The 27,984-nt window shown below is 38.7% G+C and overlaps 1 protein-coding gene across 6 annotated transcripts in view; it reads right to left on the bottom strand.

The window, feature by feature from the left end:
• Positions 1 to 11: 11 nt before the first annotated feature.
• cep78 (centrosomal protein 78) overlaps positions 12 to 27,984 on the bottom strand; it is a 125,719-nt gene continuing 97,746 nt past the window's right edge. For 5 of the 6 annotated variants that reach the window (XM_059969766.1, XM_059969770.1, XM_059969767.1 and 2 more), the window contains exons 14-16: positions 18,118 to 18,284; positions 11,961 to 12,096; positions 9,925 to 11,695 (exon numbers count right to left, since the gene is read on the bottom strand). In XM_059969766.1, coding sequence (XP_059825749.1) covers positions 11,225 to 11,695; positions 11,961 to 12,096; positions 18,118 to 18,284 — 774 coding nt within the window. In that variant the 3' untranslated portion in view covers positions 9,925 to 11,224. Of the gene's footprint in view, positions 2,615 to 9,924; positions 11,696 to 11,960; positions 12,097 to 18,117; positions 18,285 to 27,984 lie in introns of those variants that run through there. The other variant, XM_059969771.1, reaches the window with a different exon arrangement.

Here is a 27,984-nt window from a genome sequence, read left to right as displayed (position 1 = left end):
GGTACCATCAAAACAATCCACCTATTTCACCCTCACCTAATCGCAGGACAATTTACAAAGACTAACTAAACCATTGAGCTGTACGTCTTTGGAATGTGGGGGGGAACCGAGCACCTGGAGGAAACATACGCATTCACGAGGAGACAGCATCGGAACTGAACTCTGAACTCCAACGTCTTGAGCAGGATAGTGTCACGCTACCATGGTGTTGTCACTTGCAGACATTTTGAAACACAATTGTATGGACAATATGTGAAAGTTGATATATAATGCTTTCCAAAAGTACAGTTCTTCAGCCATTTATACAATTCCATTCCTCTACTTTTCTCTACTACACAGAGGAATATTCAAACCAAAATAGTGCATCTTACAATACAGAAGGAAACTGCCCGAGGTATTATGCATGAGTCAGTTTCTTGAAAGAATTGATCTATGTTAAGCAACCCGTTCCTAAATAGTTTAATCAAAAATATACTTTATTCAGAAAAGTGTAAAGATTCAGTATAATTAAACAGCTAATACAAGTATAATGCAGATCATTTAGATTTAATGCAGTACATGGCACTATAAGATGTCATTTTCCATTTAGAATGCAAATCACAGTTACATGTCACTTAATACTTTCAGCTCAAGTTTATACTGGTTCCACCCTCTTGGTGTGCAATAGCTAAACCGTTGTTTCACATTTTGAGCACTTGCAGGGACGGCCTCAATTGTTTGTTGATTGATTTTGAGCTTGTTTCCCAGGACCATAGCACACTGACATAAATTGCCACTTCAGGCAGGTACACAGCATGATGTGTTGAATAGTCCTAACACTTGCTGTTTCTGTTTCATACTACCTCTCTGTTTAGTTTCTCCCCAAGTCCATTATTTAATACATATGCAATTGCATTTTCAGTGTGTCCGTCCATTTTCTGATCTGTGTTCTAAAGTTTGTTCACATCCTGCCTACTTTTTACTTTTTTACCAGTGCCATCTTGGAAAATGTGCTCTCTATAACCAGTACCAGATAATTTACATTTGAAAAAAAAAACTAATACAGATGTCCAGAGAACCAATTGCATATTACTCATAATCAGAAAATTATCCTTGGCCATTTTTGCACTTAAGGGACCACATTTCCTTTAATAGTTAATTGCATCATTTTCTGAATACATGATAAAAGGTCCCTCTATGGGTCTGCTGTACCGTTTTCATTAGTACTCCCTTTCTTTTATCAAAATCTGTATCTGATTCGTCAGGTATGTTTTATCTTTAACAAATCTGCATTGGATATCCCTTTACAATCCATGTTTCTCCAAGAAAGTTAATTGCATTATTGCCATTGATCTTTGTACATTTTTCCACCACTTTCTTGAATGGCCACATTTATTTCACAACCCTCATTTCAACAAAATTGCTACATTTTCATTTTTCCAGTCACTGGTGTAAGTTCGAAATAAATGAAAGCCTGATGTCAGAATTTCTTCTTCCTCTGTCTCTGCTTCCCTGATGCAGATGAAAAAGAGAAAAGTAAATTTTTGTGTGTGTAGCTTCTCTAACTGGTCTCAGTATATCGTTAATTTACCATGACAATGTGAGAAATAATGTCAAGCTTCCTGATCATCAAGAAATACAGTTCCAGAGGTACAATCAGCATTGGGAGCAGATCACTTCATAGAGTTTACTCACAGGTCAGCAAAGCTAGTACAACAGGAGATCTTAGCAGGTGTTCAAAATTCCAGAGGTCCCGAGGGAAATTGGGTTTTGTTACAGCCGCACCAACCAAGAATAGTGAAGAAATATAGCAATATAAAACCACAAATAATTAAATAATAATAAGTTAATCATGTCAAGTGGAAATAAGTCCAGGACCAGCCTATTGGCTCAGGGTGTCTGACACTCTGAGGGAGGAGTTGTGAAGTTTGATGGCCACAGGTAGTAATGACTTCCTATGATGCTCAATGTTACATCTCGGTGGAATGAGTCTCTGGCTGAATGTACTCCTGTGCCTAAGCAGTACATTATGGAGTGGATGGGAGTCATTATCCAAGATGGCATGCAACTTGGACAGCATCCTCTTTTCAGCCATCACTGTCAGAGAGTCCAGTTCCACTCCCACAACATCACTGGCCTTACGAATGAGTTTGTTGATTCTGTTGGTGTCTGCTACCCTCAGCCTGCTGCCCCAGCACACAACTGCAAACATGATAGCACTGGCCACCACAGCCTTGTAGAACATCCTCAGCATCATCCGGCAGATGTTATAGTACCTCAGTCTCCTCAGGAAATAGAGACGGCTCTGACCCTTCTTGTAGACAGCCTTAGTGTTCTTTGACCAGTCCAGTTTATTGTCAATTCATATCCCCAGGTATTTGTAATCCTCCACTATGTCCACACTGACCCCTTGGATGGAAACATGGTTCACTTATTTGGCTGCATTATTTACAAGGCAACAATTATTGAAGGACAAATATATGCTGGAAGAACAAGAGGAAAATCAGTGGAAAAGGAAGGAGCAGCTTAAGTTAAAGGAAGAAACTGACACACGTGGCCAAAGTTAATGTGTTAAGGGCTTCAAGTGAAGCAAATGTTTAGGTGCTCCAGCAGGACAGTCTTCTGGTGTGAGTTCCTATATTGAAAAAGCACAAAGAAATACTATAATAGCTAATGTCAATGATGATTTATTCATTTCTGAAGTGTCTGTGAAGCATGAATAAGACCCTCAAGAGGTCATTAAGGATGTTTATTCTCTGTCTGCACTATGGACCACCCTGAACATATGTTGTATCCAACAGCTTGAACAGCTCATGGAGACATTTACTTACAGCATGGAAACATTTTTTTTTGGATAATAGATGTGAGAATAGTATTATTGTTATTATAAGGAAGCAAAATGAAATAGCACACTTTTTGGTACAACAACAATGAATTTCAACTTTGCCTAAAAGAGATTCAAATCTTTATTGGAGATCCATTGCAGTGTCACGTATTCATGAACACTTTTGAAAACAGTGTTGAAGTCAAGACTGGCAGCCATAATGACAGCCTCCATTTCTTTGAACAGTACACTAGAGGTCGCCCTAGAAAATGTCAGAAGTTGCCAGCATGTTGACTCTCAGAAAGGATATGTAAAAGCTGAAGCTTTACTACAGGAACATTCTAGTAATGAACAGAAAACTGCATCCGCGATCATGCAAAAGGGATTTTCTTAGATACCTATCAAACCTGAAGACATGAAAGCTCTTCTTCTTACAGGCTGTTGCAGTGCCATGGAAGAAGTGCAGTACATGTATGAGCTGGACATGCCTACTAATATGATAAAATTATTGTAAAGAAATTGCCCTATATGCTTAGGAATAAATGGAGAATAGTGGTCTGTGAACTGCAAGGAAGGCAAAATTGGAAGATTACTTTCACTGAAATTGTTAATTTTATTGAAAGGCAAGTAATGATTGCTACACACCCCATGTTTGGGACTATACAGGATGCCACATCACCTGCAATAAACAATGGTGTAAACAAAACTAAGTCACAATTTCATCTAAGGCTAAGGGAAGCAGCTTTGCAACTACTGGGACCACTGTGAGAAGTAAAGCTAAAACTGAACCTGGAACTAATGGAAAAGAAATGGTTTCATCAGCCACAGGGGTTTGTCTGCCCTGCGAATATGAACATACATTGGATTTGTAACCTCAGCTGGAGAAAAGGGCTCATCGTGAGAAGATTGCCTTCCTAAAATAAAATGGTGGCTTTGGCTGTTTGTGTACAGGACATATCAGCAAGGTATGCAGTGGCAAGCACCCCAGCATACTTGATATTCACTCTAACAAAAAGGGAGCAGAAAGAAAATAAGCTGTGAAAGTATCAGACACAGCAGCAAGTGGTGCTCTGGTATCTAATAGTCTTACAGGGGTCGGCGATCATAATTGTAAACTTCCCATAGTTCCAGTACCAGTGAGGCCTAACAACAAGGCAGTGTTTACTTGTGCTTTCCAAGATCAAGAAAGTACAGTGGGCCTCATGAATAAGCTCAGCCTTGCAGGAAAAGGACACAGGTTCCCTTACACACCATGGGTCAAGAGAATATCATGAGCAGCTACTTCATTTCAGGATTGGAAGTGGCCAACTTACATGGTGAAAACTATTGTGAACTACCTAACATCTATATGCAGGAAAATACGCCTGTCCACAGGGAACATTCCACAACAGAGCGATTTCCAGAGCTGCTCTCACCTGAAACATGTCCATTTGCCAGAGATGGATTCAGAAACGGAGCCACTGATAGGGAGAACTGTGCCAAAAGCATTGGAGGCGTTGCAAGTGATTTGCAGTGTTAATGATAGAGCCTGTGCAATTCGAACAATGTTGGGTTGGACTGTGAATGGACAACTGAAAGGAGACCGTGGTGATGGAGGAGACAGCACACAGCCAGAGTTGACAGTAAGTGGGATCTCAGATCTGAACTTGATGAGTTTTTGTTTGGCAGTTCAAGTCATGATCTTGTATCCATTTGTGCTAAAGACAGCTTTGACTCACAAAGTGGATAAGCAACAAACATGGTGTGCTACGTATGATACTAGAAGAGCAACATGAGAACATCAGATCTGTGAGAAAGATCCTCAATTCACCTTTGTGGAGGCTGTTATCAATGGTTGTCTAATTAGTAAAGTATCCTCTATTCCCAATGATTTGGAAGCATTAACACCAATCCATCTGTTGTTTCTGATTACTTTACCATCCTTACCATCAGGAGAGTTCCAGAAGGAAGACATTTATGCTCATTGTAGATGGAAACAGATCCAATACAGTTATGTCAATCTTGTTTTGGAAATGGTGGGTCAAGGTGTATATACCACAGTTACAGGAATGTCAGAAGTGGTCAGGTATAAAACACAATTTCCTCCCAGGAGACAGCACCTTGAAACTCATGGATTGTGGGAAGTCATTCATGTCATTCCAGACAAAAGAGTATTTGTGTGGCAGGTGTGCATCAAGACCAGTTGTCTGGACAGGCCTACAACCAAGCCCTTCTACAGGAGGCAGAGGTTTGAGGAGCTACAGCTTTAGAAGCTTCATTACATTATAGTTTTGGTAGTAGGCATTATAATTTTATATATATGTATATGTACAGCTCTGTGGGGTCAAACACTCCAATTATTTTCTTCTTACATATTGTAATGGTTGGCCTGGAGTTTTGTAGTGGGAGGGTGGGGAGGATACTAACTTTATATGATTTTATTTTTGGTGCTTTTTCCTTATTGTTATGATTTATATATTTGATACATTTATTTTGCATTATTAATTTTCATTTTGTATTTGGGTTTTTTGTTTGTAGTTGTTTTGTAGAAATGTTTTAAAAATTAATTTAAAAAAAGAAGCTTCATGACTTTGACTTGACAGAGAGTGGTGGTAAGAATCACTCTGTACTGGGTTAAAGTATGTGCTGGTAACAGCTGGCCTAGATGACTATAATATGAATTAATTGGAAGAAGAAAGAAGAAAGAGGACATTTCTATAAATGTTAAGATGTATATCCTTGAAGAATTCATGTCTCCTATTTTAGTAGTATGTATTTGTAATTATTATAGTCTAATAACTAAGGAGCTGGAAAGTTGGAGCCATGTATCTACTTTTTGTCTGTTGAAGCAATATACCAATTTTCTGTTTGTATTGTATTTTGTGGCACGTTTACTCTGGTAATCTGTCATGCGGGTTGGGTGTGGTAAAAGTAAGTTATTACTTTTATGTAAATATTTACTAAATATGTATTCATATTTAAGGTTAGTTAGTTTAGTTTAGTCTACTGGAGAGAGGTTGAGCCACAGAGAATGATTTTTTTTGGTTGACTGTTATTCAAATGCTGATTTAGTTTGACCACTTAATTATGTGAATTGGGATATTATTTGAACGCTAACAGTATTGTTAACTTCACTTAAAAACATGAGTTCAACCGCTAACTTTGTTGCATCGCTAATTTGGTTTCATTAGTTGTTTTTAAATTGCCACAAGATTGTTTGTCTTTGCTGGCTTCATAATAAAGGATCAGACTTGCAGTATCAAACCCCTGGCTTAGTCTCTCAGCAGTTTTGGTTTGGTTTAAAGTACCCGCTATACCTACATTATATTTCAAAGAGAACAGGACCCTTAAATGCCACATTTAACACTGACCAGAGTACACTTACTATTAAGGACTGACAACTTTTAACAATCTTTGTTAAGAAAAAAAATTCTTTCCAGGATGTGTGAATGGGTGTGCATAATGTTTCATTAGCCAAATTATTGTATAGGATTATGTGAATTTTCTGGAGAAGAGTTAACCAACAAAAAATGTTTATTTTTAAGTGGCAGTAGTGATAAACTATCACTTCAGAGACAGGATACTGAGGAGAGAAAATGTAATCTTTACTTATGCTTAAAAATAAAACAAAAACATAATTTCCAATGTTACTTATTCTCCTGCTCTCCTTTGCCCTAATCCTGTATTCATACTATACCTCTCTTAAGCTTTGTGTTGACTCATGCTCTTTGTCAATTAATATTTTACATAAGATGCACACCTTATATCCATGAGACTATTTAGAGCTTGATCACCTGACTTCATATCCTGGCTACCTGAAATATTCTTCTCTAACAAATTTATAATCCTCTCACTTAAATTTAAAAGAAACACTTTGCGCTTTCTCTCCTTCCAAGCTATAATCCCATTTCTGATCATCCTCTAATATCCAAAGTCTTAAAATCTATTCTCCAAAATTTCTGATCATCATAGACAGAACTTTTTGAGTCCTGCTGCTGTGGTCCTGTAAGAGTTCTCTTCAGATTCACAAAATATCCTTGAGTCAGAGTAATACAGCAAAGAAGCAGACCTTTTTGGCTTATATCCGTCTCTGTGTTTCCTATTCATGCACCTGTCCAAGTACTATTATTATACCTGCTTGAACCAATTCCTCTGGCAGATCATGACATCTCTCTCCACATGAATAATTTCCCCTTTCACTTTAAAGCTATACTCTCTAGCTTTTAGCCTCATTTCCAGGTGGAAAGAGTGTGTATTTACCATTTTTTGGGGGGTGGTATGGTAGTGTAGTGGTTAACTCAACATTTTACAGTACAGGCAATCTGGGTACAATTCTTGCTGCTGCCTGTAAGGAGTTTCTCCCTGTGACATTGGTTTTCTTTGGCTGCTCTGGTTTCCTCCCACAGTCCAAAGACGTACTAGAATTAGTCATTGTAAATTGTTCTAGAATTAAATCAGGGGTTCATGAGTGAAACTGCTCTAAGGGCCAGAATGGCCTACCAAGCGCTGTAGCTCAATAAGTGGATAAAAGACCCTTCATGATCTTATATAACTCCATAAGGTCAGCCCTCAGTCTCCTACTCTCTAATGAATAAAGTCTTTGTGCATAGGAGATCAAATTAGAATATTTTGAAGAAATAACCAAGAAAGCAGAGTGATAGATGTGGTTTATATGGACCACAGATGTGGTCTATACAAGACCTCTAATACGGAAAGTTAGATCTTCTGGAATCTAGAAAGAGATATCTAATTGGATATAGAACTGGCTTGAGGACAGGAAGCAGAGGGTGATGCTGGATTTCTTTTACCATATCAGAGGCTTATGACTAGTGGCGGGGGAGGGGGTGGGAGGGAGTGTCAGGGGTGAAGGGAACCTGTGGCATGTCAAATTGTCAGGTGAATGATTAGTTTATGTGAAAAGCCTATTTCTCCATCACTCCTAAGCTTGTTGATCTACATTGATTCCCAATTAAGCAACACTTCAATTTTAAAATGCCTACCCACTTTCAAAACTCCTCCAGTTGTGCAACCTAGAGTTTTTTTTAAAAAAGCAGTTCTGGTCCTCCAAGCTTCCAAATAACCGCCACATACTTAATAACAATTATTTAAGACTTCTCTCTCTTTCCTTCTTTAAGACTATGGTCTCTGTAAAGTGAATATTATTCTACATTTAAAAATCTATACATATGGTAATTCCACCTACTAAGTCCAATTCACCTGTATGGACATATTTTTGTAATATTGAAACTATGCACATGTGAAATCTAGGGATGTTTTCCTTTACAATCATGTCTGTCATTTTGATAATCATATTCAATTAAAATTAGTTGTTCAAATGCTCCAGGGTCCATTGTTTCCTTGGTCCAGGGCGAAAAGTGCAAACTTGCAACTTCTTACAAAGTAACACAATCAGTTAACAGTAGCACAATGTACTCAAGAGGGAACCTAATATGTCTCATGCTCCCAGATAACTTCAGAAAACTCCCAACCAAACTGAAAAATTACTTTCATACTACTGTATCCAAAAAGGATTCCATTAACTTCGAACTTGGAGTTTATTAGACTATTAAGATTTAAGATAATTATAAGGCAAGCATATTGAGGTAGATGCCCAAGGATAGATTTATCCCATTTATGTATATTTTAATTTCCCCAGGATTTTTGCATATGGAGCATGTGGTCAACTACTGAAAGCGATAATTAAAACTTTATGGTCTGAAAGTAACAGTACTTCGTTGCTACTGGTAACTAACAGACCAGCAGAAATATTGTTAGCCAAAGTTCCTGTTCCTGAGCTGTACTACTGTAGATTCTGTGCCTTGTGAATATCAAATTTGGATACAAATGTGAATGCAATCAAAATTTTGAGCAGGAAATAAAAAGTGCTAACATTTGAAGATGTGCAGTGTCATCTGTTAAAAGAGATTATGCTCCCATACTTGACCAATATCTGCCTTCTTTAAAAACCAGACATTATTAGACATGATGGTAAACCAGCAACTAATATTTACACACACATTTACATGAAACACTGTTGTAGAAAAGTAGCATCCATTGCTAGAGATCCTCACCACCCAAGCCATGCTCTTTTCTCGCTGCTGTCATCAGGTAGAAGTTACAAAAGCCTTGGGACTCACACCATGGGGTTCAAGACAGTTTTGCTACCCCTCAACCATCAGGTTCTTGAACAAAAGGTAATAACTACACTCATCTATTGAGATGTTCCACAACCAATGATCTCACTTCAAGGACTCTTTATCCTGTTATTTCATGTTCTCATTATCTATTGTCATTTATCTATATTTGCATTTACAGAGTTTGTTTTCTCGTGCACTCTACTTGATCTTCCATTGATCATATCATAGTTAGTATTCTATAGATTTGTTGAGTGTGCCTTCAGGAAAATTAATCTCAGAGTTGTATGTGGTAAAATATATGCATTCTGATAATAAAATTTACTTTTGAACTTTGAACAGAAGATGCCTGCAGGCCCACAGCAGTTTGTAAATACGTGCCACCAGTCTCCCAAACACTCACTGGCGTGTGTAATCTGTACGCAAGGCAGGCTTTCGTAAGATGTGGAAGACCAGTACTGTATTGGATAAAAAGTTATGTTCTACTCAGTTAAAGCAAAGCACTCACTGAATTTTGGAACACTCTAGTACTGAAAAAAAAGCTTTAATTAATCAAAGCTATTTTTTTCTTCTTATCAAATTTCTGAAGTATGAATAAAAACTCACCGATAAGGAGATTAAAATTAGGTGTTAAATAATCAACCACCTTGCACTTGTGGAGTTGAATTAAGATGTGACAAATGATCAGAAATATAATTAACACAATTAACAGGCTCTTTGTTGGAGGATGATAATCACAGTCAATAAGCATTTTTGCCTTTAAACATGATATGCTACTATCCATAATTTGATTGACAGTCAGCAGCCAAACTTGAGAATAAGTAAGACATCAAATTATTCTCTATCCAGTATTTCACTTCAAAATCATACATTAACAAACTGTAGAGGTAACTGTAGAGGAGGTAACCTGAAGGAAATATTCTTTTAGAAAGCATCAAACTTAGTAGTAATATTTGGAAAAACAATCAAGAACCTTGAAATATTCTCATTAATAGTTTAATACCTTAATGAAAATTAAGAACCATGTTTTATTATGTTTATGTATCATTTCAGTTCTGACAAATTTTACTTAGTGATTAAACATTAAAAATAGAAAATAAATTTACATGTTCTGAGCAGAATTTGTGTTTTATGACAACATTTGATACTACATTTGCTTGATACCAAAGTGCTAGAGTAATTTAACCAATTGATCATTTAGTTTTAACATTAAACTCCCAGAAAATATTTAGTGTTTTAATTCATTATGATTTGCAATCTCATATGAATTATAAAAACAATGTGCACATATAAAAGTAGTTACAATTTCCCAGGAAAATACAAATAAATGAATTGAGTAGATATACGATATGTATGAATTCTCCCTTTTATTGAATTCTTTTGTCAAGATGTAATTCAAGGTCAAGGGATGAGAAGGAAAGCTAAAAAGACTACTTTTAAGAGTGATTAACTCTTCTTTGCCAATACATTAAAATAGACTAATAATGCAACAATCCTGCATTCTGGGCAAGTAGAGGTATGGCATCCGTTAGTCCTAGGAGATACCGTATTAAGGGGTTTGAATAAATGCTCTGAATTTATGTTTTTAGGAATTATTATATACACCTTACTATGTAGATGTTCATTGTGGAAAGTAAGACCCTCATTTGAGAGTAATGGCTATCCTTGTGGATTGTGTTCATTGTGGGACTCAGTTCTGCTGATTTCACCGTCCATCAGCCCGTACCTAAAGATTCACTAGAAAGGGACTCTAAAAGCTGGGAAAGCACAAGACACAGAAGAGTTATATAATAATAATAATAATAATCATCATCATCATCATCATCATCACAAATTACAATCCTGCTAATGTCAGCTCTTCTTCAACCCCACAAAGGTATATTATGGCTATTAACTGATGTCAGAAAAGTGGAAAATTTAAAATCAGTTGTTTCAGATAGCTTTAATTCCGGAAGCCAACAACCCACTTTCAGTTACTTTTCTGATAGTTTCATATAACACTATTCCTAAGTTAACATTCAGGCCAGACACAAAGGCAAAGAATTCCCAGAAATTTCAGCCCTTACATCAGATACTCATGGTTCTTCACACAGCTTGAAATGGCTGCAAATTGAAGGGTTGATTATCATTTTACCAGCCACAATGTAAAAGTCAAAAAATTATCTGTCCAATGAAGTAAATGTTAAGTTTTAAATAGATCATCCACTTTCAAAAAGTTGCAGAGTATAAGAATAACCTCTAAAAATCTCCATCTGCCTTATGATGTGATTCAATGGAATAAAAATTTACAGGAACATTTATTTTTAATTCACTTTTTTAAAAACTCTTCATTATTAGTTACTTGTTCATTTTTATTCCCTCTCATTGGCGTCAAAGAACCATCAGTTCCAAATACAGAAAGGCTGTGTGCTTTATTTTTCTTCATAACATCTTTTGATTTTCTGCTGTTAGGATTCCTCTCGCTATGTGTGCCACATGAGCCTGAACCATTGGAACCGTCAACTTCAGAATAATCCAGCAGTTTTCCTGTTGCTTGTATTTGTAGTTGATCATTTATCCTTGTGGAAAGTTGCTTATTTGTCTTATCATTATGTCCAATTAATTGTAAATTTTGAAATTTATCACCACATTCCCTCTCAGAGTTTGAGTGAACAGATGGCAAATTTTTGTGGCAGACGTCAGCTGATTGATTTGCTAGCTGAATGGACAGATTTGTCGAAGTGTTGGGGATCGCATCCGATTCAGAATGTTTCAAAAAGGCTTGATCTGCAGCATGAAGCTAAAAGGAATACTGATATGTGAACTATAGAAAATTAAAGCCATTTGTTAAAAGATACGTTTGTGCTACTGCGCTTCAAAATAAAAAGCTCAATAGAAATACTTTACAAAAATCTGAATAGCTGCTGTAGAAAATACTGTCTTGAGAATTGTTTAAATTAAAGTAAAACAGAATACCATCAGTATTGAAACTTTTCATAAAATAAAAAACTTACAAAATATTAATTAAATGCACATGCTTTAAAAAAGATGTGAACTTCATTCACCTGTGTGGCTTGGGGTGCCTCAAAGTGTATATTATCTTTTGTTTTATTATTTCCAACTGTAGATGACAACTGAGGTTGTCCCATAGAACCAAAGTCTGATTGGTCTATTCCAGCAATAGCAGCCAACTGCCCAAGTCTGCAAAAAATGATGTATGTATTATACATCTATGGGTTATCGTATGAAACAACACAGTACTCCATAAATTTAATTTTTTCTATGGTTGAAAGAACATTTGGGGAAGAGCACTAGCACTTATATCGTACTACTTTAATCTGCACTTTACTTATGAAGACAAGTTGACTATTAAAAGATGGATGCCCATCATTATAGCTGTTGTATATTTACAGCTCATCTTTGGAGAAAAAAAATTAATAGTCCATCACAGAATGAAGCTGAACACAACAGTGATGACATGAAACATGTCTAGTATAGTTATAAATCACAAATGACTGAGTTTCTACATTATATCAAAGGTTTTATTAACATTGATAAAGAGTAGCAGTACTTCTTAAAACAGAGAAAAAGAATTTAATTAGAAAACATGTTCCAGATATTATGAGAAGATTGATCTTTGCAGTCAGTGCTAATTCTGCTTTGTTCAAAGCAGGGTGATTGATATTATTTCCTGGAAACCTTCAGAAGATGATGTAGTCAACATTTCAGGGCAAGAGAAAGCTGCTAAATGTCAAACTAACTACTGATGTAAGTACAGGGTAATCCTGACAACTCTCAGCTACATACTGGCTCAGTAATCACACAGCTAGACAGCACATAGGTACATACAGAAATACAATATTTTGAAAGCCAAGCTTCTCAATCACTACTGGGAATCACAATGGTACCGTACCATTCACACTTCAATTCGGCAAATTTTTTGTATACTTTACACCATTTACCATTTCTCTTCTCATCAACTATAGCTTTGTGAAATGCTGATTGTTATGTTTTATTATTTTCATTGTTGATGGACTGTTGCAGTTCTGTTGCCACTTCAATCTGAACTATGAACATGATACTAAATATTAAGATAAATGTCAGTGAAAATATGCAGTTTTCCTTCTGCATTGAGGAAATCAGAAAAATGAAATGTAGCACCTGTCCTGACTATTAGCTTTATTTCTTCTGATCGAGGGAGCTAAGCAGGTGCTACACTTTGCTCAATGGTCACCTGCAGGCTAGCGGAGGTAAGAAGTACCTTAACACATCCTTTCTTGACATAAGCTTTGATAAGCTTATGATATAAGCTTTGATATACATTTAGCACAATTTATATTACACATTTTATTTTTTGATGAAAGGAAACAAAAAGTTGAAGGATGATTAGTTCAAAAAGTGCTTCCATCTTTACTGCTTGAGGTGATGCAGAAATGGAAGTGATAGGAATGAAATGAAAAACATAATGCCAATCAGATTTTGTAGGCTGTTTGATGAAGGGATACTGAAGACAGGATATTATTGGCCAATTCTAGGTTGAAGCCCTCAGAATTAGTGTTGGCTGGGTCCTGCAAGCATTACACACAGAATAGCTAACATTTCACAATGCAAGTGCTGTTTATTTTCAGACTCATACATGAATAAAGTTCTAAATATACAAATCAAGCTCAGCCTGACACATGCCAGGTGATGTCTAGATCAGACCTGCTACAAAATCTCTAAACTCATTTATCTGAATGAAGATTACATGGTCATGGGTGAAAGAAAGGAAAACAGGACAGCAGCAAAGATCAAAATCTGAAGTAAAATTTATTATCAGAGTACATACGTATCACCACATACAACTCAGATTTTTTTTTTCCCTGTGGGCATACTTAGCAAATCCATAGAACAGCAACTTTAAACAGAATCAATGAAAAACAAACCATGCAAATGCAAATATAAATATAAATAAATAACGAGAGCTTGAAATAACAAGATAAAAATTCCTTAAAATTAAACCATCAGTTTCAGGAACACCAGAAATAGAATGTGTGTAGTTATCCCCTTTTGTTCAAGGGCCTGATGGTTGAGGGGTAGTAACTGTTCTTGAGCTTGATGGTGCGAGTCCCGAGGCACTTGTACCTTCTACCTGATGGCAGCAGCAAGAAAAAAGAATGGCCTAGATGGTGAGGATCCTTGATGATGGATGCTGCTTTTCTAGAATTAGAATTTATTTAAATCTTGGCTGTGGCGTCATCGGTAGACTGGTTCCATCAGTAGGCGAATCGCAGGGGGTCCAGAGTGGGTGGTAGCATGCTGCAGATGTAGTCTTTAACCAGCCTCTCAAAGCATTTGCTTATAATTGAGGCGAGTGCGACAGAACAAAAATCGTTCAGACATGATACTTTGTTTTTCTTAGGTACAGGAACAATGATGCACTATTTGAAACAGGAGGGCATTATACACTGAGAGGGAGATATTAAAAGTGTCTGTAAACATACCAGTCAGCTATTCCGCACACACTTGGAGGATGACCAAAGTGCAGGTCTCATCAGCAGCTCTCCTTGGGGGTTCAGTCCTATCAACCTCGAATTGAGCATAAAAAAAAACATCTAGCTCATCCAGCAGCGATGTAGCAATGCTGGCTGTACAATTGGGTTTCCTCTTGAAGTCCATGATGATATGCAGTCCTTGCATGTGTCATTGTCAGTGTTATGACTGGATTTTGTCTGTGTTGCCATTTTGCCATCTTGGTGGCTCTACATCAATCATAGTGGCATCTCTTGCACTCCTGTTGGTTTCCAAAGGTGAAAGCTCTATCCCTTGCACTGACAGCAGCATGCACCAAACTAATTATCCATGGCTTCCAGTTTGGGTAGACCTGGACCGATCTTTGGGGAACAATATCTACAATGCACTTCTGGAGGAAACTTCTGATTACTTCTGTGCATTCGGAGATGTTCTCAGCTCAAAATGCTTCCCAGGTGACACTATCAAAACAGGCTTGTAACATTGAGTCTGATTGGTTGGACCAGTAGTAGATAGTTTCACTATGGCTGCTTCCTGCTTCAATTTCTGCCTGTAGGTGTATATCTATGGCAAGATGGAAGAATGGTCATTTTCCAAACAGAGGGCAAAGAAGTGCTTTGTAGGCATTGTGGAAGGAGAGTAGCAGTGGTCAAGTATGCTTCCTCCCTGTGTGCTCACCTTGATGCGTTGGCAGAACTTTGGGCAAGTTCTAGTCAGCAAGACTTTATTAAAGACTCCAGCGATGATGAAAGCAGGTGTGTGGTTTCATGGATATTGAAGATTTTGCATAGTTCATTGATAGCCAGGTTGGTATCAGTCTGTGGTGTGATGGACACAGCTGTAATAATAACAGGCATGAATTCTCTAGGCAGCCAGAAAGGTCGACATAGCAGCACAAGGTACTCCAGATCTAGGGAGCAAAAGGATTTGAGGGTGTGCGCATCACATGGGTCACACCAAGCATTGTCCACCATGAAACATACTCTCCCACCTTTACTTTTCCCAGACAGGTCTTTAGACTTGTCTGCTTGGAACACACAGAACCCAATGGGCTGGTCTGGCATTTCCTTCATCAGGTTTCAGTAAAGCACAAGATGTTACAGTGCTTTGTTTCCCATTGGTAGGACATTCTGGCTCTCAGCTCACACAGCTTGTTGTCCAGGGACTGTACATTGGCCAGGAGTATGCTAGGAAGCGGTGACCAATTTGTGCAACGTCTTAACCTAACTAAGATGCCAGATCTTTCTCGCCTTTGGCAACACTTCCTCAGTAATGCTGATGTGGTGAATGAACCTCCCATGGTTCATGCGAGCAGGGGTTCCCAGTGGTAGAAAGGTGGCATGTTATGATTGAATGCCATCTTTCCGATTTTCATAAGAGTCAATCAATCGTACCTGATGTAATTTTCAGCTTCTTGTAAGAGAAGTGCAGAAAGTAGAGAGAGAAGCAGAAAATTACAATGCTGATTCAAAATACACAACACGGCACCATCTTGGTTGAGCAGTCTACGGCAACCTTTCATGTAATATGCTCAATGGTTGTGAGGGCTTTACCCGTGATGTATTGGGCTGAAACTACTACCTTTTATAGGGTTTTCCACTCAAAGGCATTGTTGTTCCCATACCAGACCGTAATGCAGCCAAACAGCACACTTTCCACCACACATCTATAGAAGTTTGCCAAGGTTTTCAATGACATGCCGAATCGCCGCAGTCTCCTGAGCAAAGCAGAGGTGCTATCGTGCTTCATTGCAATTATGTTTATATGATAGGTCCAGGACAGGTCCTCCAAGGCAACGACACCCAGGAGTTAAAGTTACTGACCTGCTTCATCTCTGATCCCCAATGAGGACTGGTTCATAGACCTCTGGTTTTCCTCTCCTGAAGTCTACAATGAGTTCCTTTATCTTATTGACATTGAGTGAAAGGTTGTTGCTATTACACCACTCAGCCAAATTTTCAGTCTCCCTCCTGTATGCTGCTTCATCACCACCTTTGATATGTTCCACAATACTGGTGTCATCAGCAAACATGTATATGGCGTTGGAGCTGTACTTAGCTGCACAGACATAGGAGTAAAGTGAGTAGAGCAGGGAGCTAAGCACACATCCCTGTGGTGCTCTTGTGCTGATAGAGATTGTGGAGATGTTTTTGCCGATCTGAACTGACTGGGGTCTGCAAGAGAGGAAATCGAGGATCCAATTGCACATGGGGGTATTGAGACCCGGGCATTGGAGTTTACTGATTAGTTTTGAGGAAATGATGGTATTAAATGCTGAGCTGTAATCGATAAATGACGTAGAATCGGCCCTCTTTATCCGCGAGTTCCGCATGTGTGAATTCAACCAACTGCAAAGCGAGAAAACCCGGAAGTGCTCTTCCAGCATTTGTTGTTCGAGCATGTACAGACTTTTTTTCTTGTTATTATTCCCTAAACAATGCAGTATAACAACTATTTTACATAGCATTTACATTGTATTAGGTATTATAAGTAATCTAGAGATGATTTAAAGTACACGGGAGGATGTGCGTAGGTTATCGTGGATCAGGATTGAAAAAAAAAAACAGAAGTTCTCTTACTAAGTAAGTCGGAACAGGTACATCCACTATTATTTAGCATCAGTTAGTTAAATGTTTGTCTTAGTATATAGTATATATTTTACCTTTATGCATATAAAACACTTAAGAACATATGTTTCAGCGCCGGGCTTGGGAAAGAAGTTCCCGAGTTCAATCCAGTGACAGATCGCTCTCGTGTGCTCTCCATCTGTGCCTGGTTGATGTGGAGGATCAAAAACCCAAAACTCCAAAATTAAACCACTGCGCTGCTTAGTAATAATTGTAACTTTCATCAGGGCAGGGCCTTTCTCACTTAATCCTTTAAAATTGTTCCGATCATTGACTGACTATAGCCTAACACTTTTCCAATGTTTCACCTCTTTCCGATCGCTTTATTATTTCCACTTTATTTTCAATCATGATCGTGATTATTTTCCTGAACAGAAACACTGTGGATTCAGAGCTCTGCCGCCGGGTCCGAATGTCCACCACACTGAAACAGGCTGAATAAGGGACTTGAGCATCTGCATTTTTTTGTATCCACAAGGGGTCCCGGAACCAATCCCTCGCGGATAAGGAGGGCCAACTGTATACATGTCTGCTGCCCAGGTTGCTCAACATGTTTTACCCAAATATTTTTAGTTATAAGTTTACTAGTTGATTCTATTTTTAAACATTTGTTTAATAACCATTATTAATATTTTATTTTACACTCTTTATATTACTCCACTATATTGTCAAAAAGCAACCAAGATTTGCCTCCCAGGGAATGGGGGCAAGTTGCTGTGGATGCAATTCAGACCACCCATTAACCTGACTTCTCAGAAAAGTTGCTTTATACCACAAATTTCAGTCAAAGTTCAATCATTCAGAAAGGAGTGGAGAGAAAAATGCTTGCTGATCAAATTTTTTTTTAATGTTATTGGCAAGATCAGACATAAGTTTTGAATATTTGTTCTAGATTGATAAATCTACTTGATAATATGAAAGCAAGCAAAGATAATCAAAACTATCAGTAATTAAGGAATTGATTAAATTATACTGGAAATAAATTTGTGCAATAAGTTTGATTACAGTATGCCAATGACAATGCAACTCTTCAAACATTAATTTTATGAAAAGAAGGAAGTACAAGAAATATTGTACTACTTACCCGGCATCTTTCAAGAGATCTAAAAAGGCATGAAATTTCCGGAAAGAAGCTTCAATGCTTTCAAGCACACCTTCATCCTCAAGAATGGTACCAGTTGTTGAATGTGCATGCAAAGCATCAGAGAGAGATACATTGATGTTCCGAAGCCGAGTATTCTCAATCTCAAGCTGCAGGAAGATAAACAATGAAGACTAACTTGTATCAAACATTTTTAAGATAGCACTGTTTCCTGATTTTGATAATCATATCCAATATTTATTTATTTCATTAATAGAGCTAGAGTAATACAGACCAAAAACAAGTTCTTCAGCCTAACTCAAATATGCATACCAATGTATTCATCCCAAGCTAGTCCCATTTGCAAGCACCTGCTCATAATCCCTAAAACACAGAAGAGCATTTACAAGACTGCTTTGAATCGGTGGACTGCACCATATTCAGGGACTCATCTTCAGATCAGAATGAATATGCCATGGCCATCACTGACTTCATCAAGACCTGCATGGATAAGTTTTTCCTCTGAGAACATACTGAGTTTTGCAAACTCCAAAATCCTGGATGAACCGGGAGATACTCAGTTTGCTGAGAGCCAGATCGGAGGCGTACAAGATTGGTGATCTATAATCCAACAAGATGTCCAGGTACAACCTACAGGCTGGACAATACAAATTTGGCAAATCTGTGTGAAATTAGAGACACAATTGGATGTATGACAACTGTAGCATTGTTTACATGCAATTACTGCCTATAAGATGAAATCCAACAGCTTAAATGGCAGGGATGTTTCACTCCCCAACATCCAATGCCTTTTATGCATGCTTTGAAAGGGAGAGCAACACTACACCTGAGCTAATTCCCACAGCATTTAGCAACCCTGTGATCTCTATCTTGGAGGTAAATGTCACAGCATCTTTCAATAGGATGAAACCTCACTAGGCATTAGGTTCCTATGGTGTATCTAGCTGGGTGCCAAAAACCTGTACCAACCAATTGGCTGGAGTGTTCAAGGACATCTTCAGTCGGTCAATGTTGCAGTCTTGAGGTTCTGACATGATTCAAAAGGGCAGGAATCATACCAGTGCCGAAGAAGAGCAGGGTGATTTATCTAAATGACTATCAACCAGTAGCACTCACATCTACCATGTTAAGAGCTTGGTGATGGTTAAAATTAACTCTTGTCTGCTCAAGGACATGGACCTACTGCAATTTGCCTACTACTGCAACAGGTCTGCAGCAGATACAATCTCACTGGCTTTCCACTGTGCCTTAGAGCACCTAGGCAACAGCAGTTCCTAAGCTAGACTAATATTTATCGATTGTATCTCAGTGTTCAACTCTATCGTCCCCTCAGTACTAATCAATAAGCTTCAAAACCTGGATCTCCATTCCTCAGCAAATGGATCTTTGACTTCCTCATTGGGAAACCACAGTTAGTATGGATCAATGCTATCACTTTCTTGCTAACCCAAGATATGTACTTAGCTCATTGCTCTGCTCTATCTACATTCATGACCATGTGGCTCAGCACAGCTCAAATACCATCTATAAGTTTGCAAATAACACCATTGTTGTTGGTAAATCTCAGATGGTAATGACAGGCAATGTACAGGTGTGAAACAGATCAGCAGGTTGAATGGTGACACAATAATAACCTGACACTCCGCATCAGCAAAACCTAGGAATTGATGCATGCTTCAGGAAAGGGAAAACACAATAATATACACAGTCCTCAGTGAGGAGTAAGCAGTGGAAAGGAAATCAACATCTGGGAGGATCTCTCCTGGGCCAAAAGGTATATGCAATCACAAAGAAGACACTCCAGTAGCTCTACTTCATTAGGATTTGAGATTTGTTATGCTTCCAAAGACTTTTGCAAATTTCTATACATGTATATTGAATAGCATTTTGACTGGTTGCATCACAGCCAGGTATGGAGGCTCCAATGCACAGGATCACAAGATGCTGCAGAGTTATAATCTCGGTAAGCTCCATCTTGAGCATGACCCTCCCTACCATTTAGTATGTCAAGAGGTGGTACCTCAAGAAAGCTGCATCCACCACTTAGGATCTTCACCAATTGGGACATGCCCTCTTCTTGTTACTACCATCAGGAAAGGTAACAAGAGTCTGAAAATCACAGGCAACACTACCTCATTATTTCTATTTTTGCACTATTTATTGAGTAATTTATATTGTCTTTGCACTGTACTGTTATTGCAAATCAAAAAAATTCACGTAGGACAGCGATAATAAACCTGATTCTAATTTGATCTATGTATTTATCCAAATATCTTTTAAAAGTAATTCTATTTGCCTCACCATTTCCTCTCAATTTCACATATCCACCATTTCAGGTCCAATTTAAATTTTTCATGTCTTACCTTCAACTTATGCCCTTCAGTTTTTTTTTCCCCTTTTCTGGGCAAAAAAAGGGAGTGCATTCACTCTGTCTATTCCCCTGATGATGTTATACACCTAAGGTCACTTCTTAATCTCCAATACTTCAAGGAATAATGTCCTAACCTGCTCAGACTGTCCCTATAAATCCTCAAATATAGTCCCTCAAATCCTGACTGCAACCAGGGGTTACCAACAAGGAGTCCACCAACCCCTTACTTAATGATACTAATCCATGGAATAAAAAAGTCTAAATTTTTCTGGTTTAACCAGAGCAACAAAAAGTGTACATAATGCTCCAAGTGTGGCCTCATCAGTGTCTTGTATTGTTACAGAATATCTCGACTCCTATAGTCAATGCCCTGGCTGATGAAGGCTGGCATGCCAAATGCCTTCTTCACCTGTCTACCTGGAATGCCACTTTCAGCAAACTATATACCTGTATTCCTAAGCCTCACTGTTCCACAACAGTCTTCAGGGACCAACCATCCCCCATAAAAATCTTTTCCTGGAAAATCAAAACCAATAACTCTTGAAAACAACATGAAAGTAGATCACTTACTAATGAGAGCCACATATCTACTACAACATAACCATAAACCTTATTGGTTTGGACTGGAAGGGGTATTTTTTATTTATATTTAAAAATATAAATATACTGGGCTTAGATACTTTTTTGTATAATAAAATTATCACATTTTAATATTAAGATTTAATTCAATTTACATGAATATAGGGTAATGAGATTCCAAGTGTGACTCAAATATGTTGTATTTGATAATATTTTATCTTTTTTTTGACTTAATATATATCTTCTTGTACTCTATTCTTCTATGTAGAAATTAATAAAAATATTTAAAGAGAAAAATAAAAATATACAGGCAGACTGGAGGCAATGAGTGGGAATTAACGGGGCCTTTTCTGGTCGGCTACCAATGACTAGTGGTGTTCCTCAGGGTCAGTATTGGGACTGCTACTTTTCACATTGTTTGTGAGTGATTTAGATAACAGAATTGATGGCTTTGTGGCAAAGTTTATAGATGGCACAATGATAGGTTGGGGGTAGATAGTGCTGAGGAAGCAATGCGATTGCAATAGGACTTAGACAAATTGAAAGAATGGGCAAAAAAAGTGGCTGATGGAATACGTTGTTGGGAAATGTATGATAATACACTTTGGTAAAAGGAACAATAGTGCAGACGATCATCGAAATGAGGAGAAAATTCATACAGAGGTGTAGAGGGACTTAGGAGTCCTCATGCAAGATTCCCAGAAGGTTAATTTACAGGTTGAGTCTATGATAAAGAAGGCAAATACAATGTTGGCATTTATTTCAGGGTAAAAGCATATAAAAGCAGGGAGATAATGCTGTGGCTTTATCAGACACTAGCCAGACTGCACTTGGTGTACTGTCAACAGTTTTGGGCCCCATTTCTCAGAAAGGATGTGTTGTCATTGAAAAGGGTTCAGAGGAGGCTCACGAGGATGATTCTGGGAATGAAGGGGTTAACATGTGACCAGCATCTGGCAGCTTTGGGCATGTATTCACTGGAATTTAGAAGGATGCAGGGAGATCACCGAAACCTACAGAATGTTGAAAGGACTAGATAGGATGGATATGGAGAGCACGTTTCCTATGGTGGGTGTATCCAGAATTAGGGAGCACAGCCTCAAAATTGAGGGGAGACCTTTTAGTACAGAGGTAAGGAGGAATTTGTTCAGCCAGGAAGTAGTGAATCTGAGGAGGCCAAGTCAATGGGTATATTTAAAGCGAAAGTTGATAGTTTCCTGATTGGTCAGAAGGCAGATGTATAGGGTTGAGTGGAATTCAGGATCACCCATGATGAAATGGTGTAGCAGACTTGTTAGGTGCAGAATTAGGCAATTCAGCCTATGTCTTATGGTCTTATATATTCAACTGAAAAGCAATACACTTTCTTGGAAACATTAAGGTTACATTGTGAACCCAAGTTCAGTCCTGACCTCCAATGCTGGCTTTGTGTGCAGTTTGTAACAAAGTGACCACATGCATTTCCCCAGAGAATTCTTGTTTCCTTCCACATCCCAAAAACCTATGAGTTAGTAGATTAAGTGGAAATTGTAAATTGCCCCGGTGGTAGAATCTGGAGTATTTTGATGGGAATAGGGGAAAATAGATCATAGAGAAAAGTAGTAGGATATGAAATTGTTCCAAAAACTGGCATATTGGGCAAATAGACATAGACATATTGGGCAAATATGGCCTACTGTTTCCTCAGCAGGAAACTAATTTTGGTTGATATTGAAAGAATAGCTGGTTCAATTAAGAAATCCAATACAGAAATATGAAAATTTCCTTACAAAATGTTTTAATGTTGAAATTCCTGTTACAGGAAATAGTTGAGACGGATAGTTTAGACTCTTCTAAGAGGAAATTCAGCTGGCTGAGCATCTGGAGATTTTAAACTATAATTTGAGCCATGCTTTTCAAATCTGAAACAAGGATACAACTTTTAACTGGTAGAAGCTTGGTACTCTCTTCTACAAGCAGTGTTTGCATTTCAAATCAACTGTTAATTTTAAATGAGATCAGTTTATTATAATGGTTATGGGGAGAAGAAAGGAGAATGGGACTGAGAGGAAAATGGATTAGCAAAGATGAAATGGCAGAGCAGACTTCATGGGCTTAATAGCCTAATTCTACTCCAATGTCTTATGGACTTATTACTTTACAATTCATTCTAGAAGTTTGGAGATTAGAGTTTCAAATTTTTCTCTTTTGCAATTATTGACTAACAAACTGCCATACTGATTTCTAAATGTGTACTATATCAATATTGCTAAGTTATTGAAAGATACAGGGCCAAGGCAAATCAGCTATTGTATTACCATGGTGTGATTGAGAAAAAATAAGAACAGATATAAAGGGGTAAAGTAAATAAAGGGATGGGAGGTGATACCAAAGAAATAGAATACAAGTTGGATTGGATTGAATGGCTTGCTTTTGTGCTGCTTATTCTATTCTTTTTATTTAATGATTTTCTTAAAACTTCCTTTCCAGATTAAAATATTCAATCCAATCATGAGGTTTAGCACTTGTGAACATTTACAGTTAAAATTTATTATTAAATTCCTTTATTTTCAACAAGCTTTTCATCAAAAATCTATTGTAGGATACATAGTACATAGTTCCATCACAAATTGGTATATGATTGGTGTACGTATAACAAAGCTCAGATCTAATCCATGATGGAACTTCTGCATTAATTCATTAAGAGAAAAGGAAAGCACAATATAGAACAAAGATCAGATGAGAGACAGGAAATAAACAGTCTTTTTCTTTGAAACCACTCATGAGGTCTAAAATGTCCACTGAACATTTGGGCTTTCCAGCATATGCAATACCTTTAGACCCATAATGTAAATGGTTACCTCATAGAACTTAACTAGTAAATTACAGACTTCCTTTGATTTATGTTATTTTAGAAGAATATAGAGATCTTGGGGTCCTGGTCCTTAAATTTCTCACAGTTGCCATGCAAGTTAATAAGGTGGTTAAGAATTCGCAAGGTGTATTGGCCTTCATTAGTGAAGAGGATTGAGTTCAAGAGCTGCAAGATGACATTGCAACTCTATAAAACTCTGGTTAGACAATACTTGGAATATTGTGTTCATTTCTCAATACTTCATCTGAGGAAGGATGTGGAAGCTTTATAGAATGTATCAGATACTAGAAGGTGTCAATACCAGAGGAACATCAGGGACTGCTGTGTAGTTTGCTTCGCAGAAACAAGGCTTACCCCCACCATTTTGGGCTCCACACTGCAGCCAAAGAGCTTCACCATTTCCCACAAACACAGGATAGTTAAGTCAGAGTATGTTTCATGATTAACTCACTTTGGTGCATAGACGTGGCAATTCTGTCTCAGTTCTGCTCACCCGATCTGGAACATCTATCTGCTGAGGGAGCTTTCTTCCGTCATCTGGTAATGGTGTATACCCCACCCCTAGCCAATGTCTGGCAGGCCCTGGAGGAGCTGAGCTGTGATTAGGGGTAATGAAACAGTACACCCTGATGCCTTCCTTGCCACTGTGGGGATTTCAACCAGGCCAGCTTGAAAAAATCTCTGACCAACTACCACCAACATATCACCTATGGAAACAAAGGAGCCACTGTACTTGATAGCTATCACACTCCATCAAGAACGCTTACCGTCTTTCCACACCTGCAATTTGGAAAATCCGATCATCTCGCTAGGCTTCTACTCCCAATGTACAGACAGAGATTAAAGACCACAGCACCAGTGATGAGGACCAAGAAGATAATGTCAAGGGAGGCAGAGAAGCACTTACAGAACTGCTTTGTCGGTGGACTGGACAATATTCAGGGATTCATCTTCATGTCTCAATACACCATAGTTGTCATTGACTTCCTCAACACCTATGTGCCTGTGAGAAAATACACGATATACCCAAACCAAAGGCTGTGGATAAACCAGGAGATTTGTAGTCTGTTGAGGGCTAAACCTGTGGTATTCAAGACCGGTGATCCAGAACTTTTCAAGATGTCCAGGTAAGGACTACAGAAGGCTAGTTTAAGAGTGAAACTCTGGCAGGGCTTGTAGGCCATTACTTCCTACAAGGTGAAACCTAACATCACGAATGGCTGTGATGCTTCACTCCCAGATGAGCTCAATGCCTTTTAGGCATGCTTGAAAGGGAGAATAAAACTACACTTGTGCAAATCTCTACAGCATCTGGTGACCTGTGATCTCTGTCTAAGAGAAAGAGTACCTCACTATTGTATACGAGGAAAACAAATTTCACAACAAATGTCCATGATATTAAACCTGACTCTGATTCTGAGGTGTGAAGGAAATTTACTAGAACGCTACCTCGATTAGAGAAAATGCTTTCTGAAAAAAGGTTGCTCAAGCTAGGGTTTTCCCTCTTTGGAGCAAAGGAAAGGCAACTTGATTTAGGTGGATTAGATAATAAGGGACATAGATAAGAATGGACAGCCTGAGCCTTTTTCCCAAGATGATAATGGCGACAGTGAGATAAGCTGTATTGTAACAGGGGTACAAAATTGGAAAGGGTGATGAATACAGGACTGAAAGTGTTATATTTGAATACACACAGAATATGGAATAAGGTAGATGATCTTGTAGTGAATTGAATTGACTTTATTTCTTACATCCTTCACATACATGAGTAAAAATCTTTATGTTAGATCTGTATAAATGTGCATTGTGCAATCATAGTAGTTTATAATTTACAGTAAACAGAACAGTCAATGTAACATAGAAATGCACTCAAATCAGCGTGAGTTAATCAGTCAGATGGCCTGGTGGAAGGAGATGTCCTAGAGCCCAATGGTTCTGGCTTTTATGCTGCAGTACCATTTCCCAGATGGTAGCAGCTGAAATAGATTGTGATTGGGGTGATTCTAGTCCCCAATGATCCTTTGGGCCCTTTTTACACACCTGTCTTTGTAAATATCCTAGATCATGGGAGGTTCACATCTACAGATGCGCTGAGCTGTCTGCAGAATCCTGCGATTAAGGGAGGTACAGTTCCCACACCAGGCAGCAATGCAGCCAATCAGGATGCTCTCAATTGTGCCTCTGTATAAAGTTCTTAGGAATTGGGGGCCCATACCAAACCTGCTCAACCATCTGAAGTGAAAGAGACGCTGTGTGGCTTTTTCACCACATGGTTGTTGCGTACAGACCATGTGAGGTCCTCGGTAATGTGGATGCCAAGGAACTTAAAGCTGTTTACCCTCTCAACCCCAGATCCATTGATGTCAATCCGGATTAGCCCGTCTCCATTCCTCCTGTAATCCTCAACCAGCTCCTTTGTTTTTGTGACACTGAGGGAGAGGTTGTTTTCTTGACACCACTGTGCCAGAGAGATGACTTCTTCCCTGCAGACCACCTTGTTATTGCTTGAGATTAGGCCAATCAATGTAGTGTTGTTGGCAAATTTAATTAGCAGATTAAAGTTGTGAGTGGTGACACTGTCATGAGTATACAGGAGTAAAGGAGGGGACTTAGTACACAGCACTGAGGGGTTCCTGTGTTGAGAATTAGAGAGGTGGAGGTGAGGGAGCCCACTCTTACAACCTGCTGGTAATCTGACAGGAAGTCCAGGATCCAGCTGGACAAGGCAGGGTCAAGGCCGAGGTTTCTGAGCTTCCTGTCAAGTCTGGATGGAATTATGGTGTTGAATGCTGAACTTATAATGCTTTTCACCCTGCCCAGGCAGCGTTTATGGTAGATGTTCTCAATGGTGGGCAATTGGGTGCTGATAATCCACTGGGCCGTTTTCACCACACGCTGGAGTGCTTTGCGGTCTGATACAGGACAATTGCCATACCACACTGAGATGCAGTTGGTAAGTATGCTCTCAATGGTTCAGCGGTAAAAGTCCATCAGTATCCTGGGATAGAGGTGAGCTTTCTTGATGCTCCGTAGGAAATAAAGGTGCTGTTGCACCTTTTCGATCAGGATGGAGGAGTTCAGGAACCAGATGAGATCCTTGGAAATGTGGACAGCAAGAAATTTGAAGCTTGATACACGCTCCGCTACAGCTCCATTGATGTAGATGGGGATGTGAGTGTGGCTCCAAGCATGCCTTAAGTCCACAATGATCTCCTTGGTCTTCTGGGTGTCAAGGGCCAGGTTGGTGTTGGCACACCACGCGGCCAGGTGCTGGACCTCATCACTGTAAGCTGTCTCATCACCCCCTCTGATCAGGCCAACCACTGTGGTGTCGTCTGCGAACTTGATTATGCAGTTAGAACCACGTACAGGAACACAGTCATAAGTGAAAAGGGAGTATAGAAGAGCGCTCAGTACACAGCCTTGAGGCACGCTGGTGTTCAGGGTGAGAGTGGAGGAGGAGAGGTTATCTAACTTAACAGATTGGGGTCTGTTAGTCAGAAAGGAACAGGACATTCAGCCCACAAAGTTGTGCCAATCCAGCTAAGAAGCAAATCAAAAACACCCAAACACTAATCCCTCCTATCTATACCATGTCCATATCCCTCCATCTTCTACATTCATGTGCCTATCCAAACGTCTCTTAAAAGTCTCTGATGCACCATACCAGGCAGCACATTCCAGGCATCCACGACTGAGTAATAAAATTACCCCATTCACCTCCCCCCCCACCTTCAGTGCATGCCTCCTGGTATTAGACAATTCAATACTGGGAAAAAAGATGCTCTCTGTCCACTCTGTGCTTCTTGTAAGACTCTTTCAGATCTCCCATCAGCCTCTGATGCTCCAGAGAAAACAACCCAATTTTATTCACCCTCTCGTGGTACCACAACAGTCTGTAAACTTACTAACCCACTCATTTGTATATGACGATAAATAGCAGGGGTCTTAACACGGATTACTGTGGAGCACCACAAGTCACAGACCTCCAGCTGGTAAAAGTTCCATCAATCACTATCCTGTCTTCTATTGGCAAGCCAATACT

Source organism: Hypanus sabinus, chromosome 5 (genome assembly GCF_030144855.1).
Source record: "Hypanus sabinus isolate sHypSab1 chromosome 5, sHypSab1.hap1, whole genome shotgun sequence".
NCBI lineage: Eukaryota > Metazoa > Chordata > Chondrichthyes > Myliobatiformes > Dasyatidae > Hypanus > Hypanus sabinus.
This window is presented reverse-complemented; position numbering and strand designations above follow the sequence as displayed.